The sequence below is a fragment of the Mytilus californianus genome, unplaced genomic scaffold (assembly GCF_021869535.1).
Source record: "Mytilus californianus isolate M0D057914Y unplaced genomic scaffold, xbMytCali1.0.p SCAF_6, whole genome shotgun sequence".
NCBI classification, from domain to species: domain Eukaryota; kingdom Metazoa; phylum Mollusca; class Bivalvia; order Mytilida; family Mytilidae; genus Mytilus; species Mytilus californianus.
This window is the reverse complement of record NW_026262712.1, coordinates 79,026,985-79,035,412: the sequence shown is the minus strand read 5'-3', so window position 1 is coordinate 79,035,412 and position 8,428 is coordinate 79,026,985. Positions and strand designations below refer to the sequence as shown.

The window sequence follows — 8,428 nt, the reverse complement described above, 5'->3', positions numbered from 1 at the left end:
GACGTTTATCTAGAAAGGTCTCGAGCATACCTTGTGGACGTTAATCTAGAAAGGTCATGGATGTTAATCTAGAAAAGTCTCGAGCACACCTTGTGGACCTCAATCTAGAAAGGTCTCGAACTAACCTTGTGGGCGTTAATCATATTAACAAAAATAGAACACCGAACAATCTATCATACTAGCAAAGATTTAACATCAATAATAAAAATATAACAGAAATGATAAATTATTTCGGGCTTTTCGTCATTGGAAATATGTACAGGTTTGTTCTGGCCATAGCGACATATTGAATACTCTTACTATACATGAATGAAGGAAACAATATTTACTGGTAAATTTCGTGCGTCCGAAGCAGTTTTCTGGACTTATCCCCATTAGAAACGCTCAACCTAAACGTTTGAAAGCATTGGATGTATAAATACGTAGAAACGTAAGAAGTTGTATGACCAGAAGGAACCTAAAAAGAATAGACAAACTCATCTAAGGTCCACTTTATTTCCTTCATTACTAGTAAGTAACTGCGGGCATTCTCGGTACTGTAATGTTTATTATTGTTTCGTTTACTATTTTATTTTTGTTATTTTTCATACCGCTATGTAAGGGTAAAGTGAGTTTAGTGATATAATTGTAATTATATGTTCTTTTATATATCTTGAATTAGTCCAATGGTCGAATAGATTAGTCCCATCACATGATTGTATGCCTATTCTTAGTCAGGAACTTGCTTTGTTGTGTTTTGTGTTATATCAATGCTTTATTTTCTGAGAGGGATTCGGTATGATCCGGTATGTATGGCAGATCTTTGATAGTCTATGTTAAATGTAATAAATCTGTTTATAACATTTCAACGCACTTTAGAGCTTGGCATATCGTATTAACTGCCTGCTAATATTATTTTGATTTGTCTTTTAGTTTTTAAAATGTTTTAAGGTCTTCATGTTACTGTCTCATTGACACATATATACCATCATCTCCTTTTGTTCATATTTGAATTACTGATCTTAAAACACTTGAACATTTTACAATTACCTTAACCTAAATTCTTATGATGGAGCATCATAGCAAAATATCGAACTGATCTAACATGTGGAGCAGGATCTGTCTACCCTCCCGGAGCACCTGAGATCACCCCAAGGTTTTTGGTGGGGCTCGTGTTGCTCAGTCTTTAGTTTTCTATGTTTTGTTTTGTGTACTGTTATTTGTCAGTTGGTCTTTTTTTCTTTTGTAGCCACGATGCTGTCAGTTTGAATATCCCTTTGGTATCTTTCGCCTCTCTTATAAGTGAACCTATTTTTTTTTTATTTTTGTATTTACATTGTGTCATAGGTCAAATTTATTTGTTCAGTGTATGTTCAATGGTGTTAATATGTCTTTTGATTGAGTTAAGCTATTTCAGTTGATATTTTATAGTGTGTCTTTCTATGTTGTGATGTTACACTATTGTTTCAGAAAAAGGGTGAAGGTTTGGTACCATTAAAACGTTTAAACCCGCTGCATTTGTTTGCACCTGTCCTAAGTCAGGAATCTGATGTTCAGTAGTTGTCGTTTGTTGATGTGGTTCATAAGTGTTTCTCGTTTCTCGTTTCTCGTTTTTTATATAGATTAGACCGTTGGTTTTCCCGTTTGATTGGTTTTACACTAGTATTTTTTTGGGGCCCTTTATAGCTTACTGTTCGGTGTGAGACAAAGCTCCGTGTTGAAGACCGTACTGTGACCTATAATGGTTTAATTTTGACTTGGATGGAGAGTTGTCTCATTGGCACTCATACCACATCTTCTTATATCTATACTATTATAATCTTGATAGAAATATGATACATTATGTTAACAATTGTAAATACATTATAGGGTACCGCATTTTTGCGCCTGTCCAAAGTCAGGAACCTCTAGCCTTTGTTAGTCTTGTATGTTGTTTTTTTTTTTTTTAATTTTTGCTCATTTTTATGTTTCGGAGTTAAGTGCGGGATTGTCTCTCTGCATTGAAAACCCAGTGATGGCCTTGGGATGTTTTTGCTCTTTGGTCGGGTTGTTGTCTCTTTGACACATTTCCCATTTCCATTCTCAATTTTATTTGAGATAACGCACAATCTGCTGTCGATGCATTCAACATTTTAAATTTAACCATAAGCAATACATAAAAGGTCGACGGAGTTCTATGACGAAAACGACTTAAATGTGCTCTGTCGATTTTTTTATCAAGGATTTGAATTAAAATAATTTTGTTTTTGTACATGTATCTCATTTTATTTATATTCGTTTATATTGACATTAATTGAAATAAATTCTTTAAACATATACTGGTCGTCCAAATTTAGTTTTATTTTTCTATTAAAAAAATCAAAAACTTAATGTCGATTCTAAATATTTCTAATCCCAAAGTCGAAATTTTGACTATCAAAAAAATAATATTGATTCATGAACAATTGAGGACAACTTTTTTATCTTTCCTGTCTGTTTGTTGAAATATTTAAATACAAACATATTTTTCTGTTTTAGTTCAACCTTTATTCAGTCACAAACCAACAGGAATATACATGCTCTATTTTTGAAGATGATATGTTTATTATTCAATTCGTCATGTGATAATGTCAAGCTCGCATAAATGTCTGATTCCGAAATATCTTATTTTTATTATTATTCTAAAATGCATATTAAAAGTTAGTACAGTTTCATTTCATCATATTCCAAAAATACAGACCTGTTTAGGATTAATATTGACACACATGTATATAAAGAAATGTATTTATTTTATTGAAGAACAAAGTTTATGAAAAATATATCTAATGTTTGTGTCTCCTGATGTTATTTTGCAAATTTAAAATGAAGACCACTATACATAATTATGAATAATGATAACATGTACAATTTATAACCATGAGTGTACCATACTTCTGCTATCTGTCTAGTGGACATGTCCATCTTGATAAGAATTACGACTCCCTGAAAAACAGAAGAATCATTTTGTTTAATGTCGATATCCAAACATAGACCAATACTCTTAAACTTATATATATATGCATTTTGAACACTGTTAAATGATGAGCCGAATAACATAAAAAAAAATATGAAATGATATCGGATATAATTAACATGATTAAAACTTAAATTTCATATTTGAAGAGGAATAAATTACTATTGCAGCATATCTAGTAAAAAAGGAATAAACATATAATATTAAAAAAGAAGAAAACAGATTAGAAGAAGGATAGTGACATATATATTTTATACTGGTATGTGCTGCTGAGGAGATGTATCCAGAATGAGGAAATAGATTGTAATAAGGTATTGGACGCATGGAGTTTTTACGATAGTGCTTGAAGCTTACGAAGTAATAAGAACATTTCTGCAACTGCAAAATAACAAGTTACTGTTAGTGTGAATTTGCATTGCTATTCGACGTGTCTCGGTATTTTGTACATCCAACATTCATGTATTTATTTTTTATGTTTCTGTTATGGTTTCGGTTAGATAATGTGTTATGTCTTATCGTTTGTAGTCCAAATGATTATAAAATAGCCTTTCAATTCCATCATTGTCATGAAAATTGTTTGAACTGGTTTTGCGAAAATAATTGTATAATGTTCGAGATTGCATGTTTGTACGTAAGTGCGTCACTGTTTGTGATGTCCTGTAGTGTCTGTCGTTGATAGAAGATGTTCGCTGTTGTTCTGCGGTTTGCATGGTATGTCGACTATATTATTTGTTTGTGCGTTTCTCTGTGATGAGTGTTTGTGCTGTATTTCTGTCCACGTAGTGTTGTCATTTTAGCGATATATTTTTAAACATTGCCATGTGAGCGGGAGGTTTTGCTAGCCATAAAACAAGGTTCAACCCACCATTTTTTCTTAACATGTCCTGTACCAAGTCAGGAATATAGCAGTTGTTTTCTCTCAATCGATTTATGTCTTTTGAACACCGATATACTACTGTTGCCTTTATTTACAGTTTACAATAGAAATGCTTAGATTCTATTATTTTAATCTCCATATGTTTTTATAACCTCAACTTTTGTTGTTCCTGTGTACACTAATCTATGCTTTAGACTAATTTAGGAGCCTGTAATCCAATGTCTAGTTGCTGTCTTCTATAATTGTTGTTCGCTTATTGCTTATAGTATAAATCAGGTCGTTAGTTGTTTCTTTCATTTTTTCCCTGTTTGTCATGCTGCGGCCTTTTATAGCTTACTATAGGGATTTGCTCATAGTTGAAGGCCGTATGCGTACGGTGACCTATGCATGTAGTTGTTTAAACCCTCGTCCTTTGTTGGTTAATTGTTTACCACACCTCCTCATTTTATACACATAAAATTTGTATGATTTACATATTTCCGAAACTATTCATATTTAGCTTAGTATATGGTATGTTTGTACTCGTCTGATTTAATTGGGAAAATTGTCTTATTCCCAATTTTGATGTTTTATCTTTGGAAATATTTTTTTCACTAATGGAGATATAATACCAAATGATTTACTTATATGTACGCTCCACATAATGTTTGTCACAAATATATATTAAAATCTTTCTTACATGACCACCATTTGCTATTTAACTAGTTTGATGTAAAAGTTGTCGTACATTGGAAATTGCATGATTTCATATTGGGAGTTAGATTTTATTAAATATTTGAACTGAAAGTTTCCTACATCAATCATTGTCAATATTAAGTCTAAATATTTACACAGATGGTAAAACACAAGTCAAGTGCACAGAATAGCGACTATAAAAGTCTATCAAAACTGTAATTGTAGTGTACTACAGTGAAAGTTAGCCCCACCCCTTACACTTAAAACAGAACGTATTTTATTTTTCTCAAAAATATCTTCAACAGAAAGATTTCAGCGTTATGAATGATCCCGTGTACTCAGTTCGCTTTTAAGCAAAGCATTGACTCAGTATATGTATTTTAATCAGATTACATCTCTTTGTATTTATATGCAAAAGCATGCAAAAGCAAGTTATTCTTTTTATTTGGCCGATATTTAAGCGTAGTTGTAAAAACAATGCATTCAAAGATTTATTTTTACTCTGGATAACCACAGGATAGCAGGTATTAATGCATATATAATCAAAGATTGAAATTATGTGTTTAATTAGATATATAAAGGTATATGCAATTAGATTTCAAGGTAATCATTCAATTATAGTTTAATAAAACATGCTTGTGGCCATATATTAGCGTTTATATCAAGCGCTAAATTAACAATAAAATGGAAACGTACAGCTCAGTAAAGAAACATGCAAGGTTAAATGAGAGGAAAGGGTAAAGTAAGGGTTACATGCGGTGTCCTTGACTTACACACTAGATAATAATCTTTTTCCTAAAATTTCTTGAAGTCGTTCTTGATCTATGCTTCTTTTACCAAGTGAACCGAACAGTGAATATTTATCAATGCCCCTGATTGAAACTGGTAACCGCTTTGTACCTCTATTTGTCCAGTACCATGATCTAGTTTCGCGCGCAGGCAAAATATCATTTACATCATACAAATTGTAATTGTCAGCACTGTCAATATTATTATACCTTTCATCCGTATCTCCACTTCTTTTACCAAGCCCTCCAAAGTATGACAGTCTATCAAGCCTTCTTTTCCCAAGCCCTCCAAAGAAAGATAGTCTGTCAAGGCCACGTTTCCCTAGACTTCCAAAATATGACAGCTTATCCATTCCTCTTTTCCCAAGATTGCCAAAGTACGAGAAGCGGTCAAGACGTCGTTTATCTGCTTCAATGGATTCTTGTGGATCTACATATCGTTTACCTAAGCTTGGTGAGAACATAAATCTATCATATTTAGATCTTCGTTCTACTTCTGGATAGCTATCGTCAAAAGTTGCGCGCTTTCCTAGAGAACCTAAAAACCTGGCGTAGTCTATTTTTCTTTTTTCAAACTGATCTTCAGGAATCGGTTGTTCATTCTGTCGTTTACCTAATGCTCCATGGAATCGATACATATCCATTTTTCTTTTGTATTGTAATAATTCATCATCTTTTGACAGTTCAGTGCTTTCTTGACAAACAAGTTCGTTGCATAAAAGTATTAAGTATATTACTGCTGAAGCAACATAACGCAATTGTACATTTGACACCATTATATTGTTCTTTTTCCCGTCTGTTATTTTACTTCTTCAATCTACAAAGAAAAAGAATTTGCAAAATAACAGTAGATAATCATGATAATAAGTGTTTTAACTAAAACGTCAACTTGTTGAACATGAGCAAATTAATATGTTTAGGGCACCTCTGTTTTTGTGCAGGATATATTGCTTAATCTGGATTTATGTGCAGTGTATGTGGACTGTTGAAGGCCGTACTTTGACCTATAATGGTTTACTTTTACAAATTGTGACATGGATGGAGAGTTGTCTCATTGGCACTCATACCACATCTTCTTATATCTATGTTGTTAATACGTGTTTCGTTTTTGTTTTTCATAGTGTTTATCTATCTTTTTTCGGCTTGTGTGTGATATATTATTTATGTAATCCGGTCGTTTTTTTTTCTAAATTTAATATTAGTTTGTAGTGTAAAATATCTACCTTAATATTTTTCCTATATGTGTGACTTGAAAAATTCATTGTTTACCCACATACATACTGTTAATAATTCAGTTGTCATGGAATAGATGCCAATGTTTAAAAGAATACAACTCGTATGTTCTTCCTGTCACGCTACTCCGAAATCGTTATTCAGATAATGCACTATAGTTATGTTAGTATATCGTCCAAAAGTAGTGTTACACTATACGATAGTTTTGAATATGGCTCGGTTCTGTCAACGTCAAAAAAGGAAAAGAACAATACGTTCACTTTTATCTTTGGTAAGATGATTTTTAAGGATAAAACAAGGAAATATAATTATACTTTGAAATATAAACATAACAGTTTTGGGTCAAACACCATAGGTCATGGTCATAAAGATGCATATACAAAAAAGAAAATCAATTAGCAAGACGATACGACTTCAAAGTTTACTTTTAATATATAAGAAGGAGTATAAAATAATCTGTTTAAAGTTGATTGAAGACCATGATAATTCTTAAAATAGAAGAATAATCTACAATCAACTACCTTATGAACAAGCCTATTATGTTCTCAAAATATATAAAAAAAATGTAGAGTAATGATATATACTAATATTTGAAAGAAGAACCTACGTTAGAAAAAAACAGGATATATATTGAACTGGTTCAAGGGAATTGTATTGAAAATCAAAATTTTAATTGTGGACACCAGGGGCCATTTTAACGAACCTATTCTAAGACCTGTCATAAGATGTATCTTAGGACATGTCTTATGATCCTCTTAAGACTATCTTAAGACATATCTCAGACCTCGCCTTGAAGGTGTCTTAGGATGATCATAGCAAAAATATCCTAAACCTGTCGCAAGTTCTTTAAATTTTTAAATATTAACATGGATTTATGGAAAAATTCATGTAAAGATAGTATGTGTTTACCATAAATTACTGGACCGTATTGATTAATATTCAATATTTAGATAATTTGCAAAATTAATATAATATGTATGGAAAAATTCATGTAAATATAGTATGTGTTTCCCATAAATTACTAAAACGTATTGAGTAATATTCCATAATTAAATATTTTGCAAAATTAATATAAAAAGTAACTGTAATTTATATAAATAATCTATTAATAATACACCAATATATAAATTCAATACAAAATTGAAAAAAATAAAATCAAATAATGACATTTTTTTTTTGTACAAGTGAGTTGAATTCAATTTGTCACTGTTTCGGTTATAATAAAGTTAAAGGATAAAATCGTGCATTATTGCTATAAATAAATCGAACGTTAATTGTTGATAAATCAGTTTCATAATCCGTCAACCTATAAAGATTTAGTTATGAGCAGAAAAAGGAGATTAGAATTTGCAAAATTAATATAAAAATAAGTGTAATTTATATTTGTTTTTTAACTGATGGCTATTCCAAGACCATCATAAGACACCTCTCGTGTAGTACTAACCTTATGACCAAGTTTGAAAGATGTCCTAAGTTAGGACCAATTTGTGGAACCCACTTAGGACTAAGATATGCCGTAAGACCATCCTAAGACATGTTTTAGTCCTAAGACAGCTTTGTGAAACACCATGTTTTGTAATTTAAATATTGATTAGTATTGTCAACTGAGTTTTGATCTGCCTATCTGATATAACATAGAGATGAAAAATACATATCTATCAATTGTCTTTTGGGTAATTAATATTGCTTGATGTAACAGAAAATGTTACTTTCTAGCTTTCTTTGACTTTTGGCGATAATTCATCGTAGGCATAGCGGGACATTGTGTGTTTCTGTTATTAATCTTAGTAACAATGTTGCTATAAATATGTATTGATTATAGAAGTACAGAAAATATATCTAAATAAATCCTAAATGGCAATTCACGATACAGGTTAGTTCCAA

General features: G+C 31.4%; 1 protein-coding gene across 1 annotated transcript in view; it reads right to left on the bottom strand.

Moving 5' to 3' along the window:
* Positions 1 to 2,726: 2,726 nt before the first annotated feature.
* The window catches only part of LOC127705306 (buccalin-like), a 29,225-nt gene continuing 23,523 nt past the window's right edge, over positions 2,727 to 8,428 (bottom strand). Inside the window, exons 2-3 of the mRNA XM_052209626.1 lie at positions 5,301 to 6,128; positions 2,727 to 2,940 (exon numbers count right to left, since the gene is read on the bottom strand). Coding sequence (XP_052065586.1) covers positions 2,903 to 2,940; positions 5,301 to 6,087 — 825 coding nt within the window. The 5' untranslated portion in view covers positions 6,088 to 6,128 and the 3' untranslated portion in view covers positions 2,727 to 2,902. The remainder of the gene's footprint in view (positions 2,941 to 5,300; positions 6,129 to 8,428) is intronic.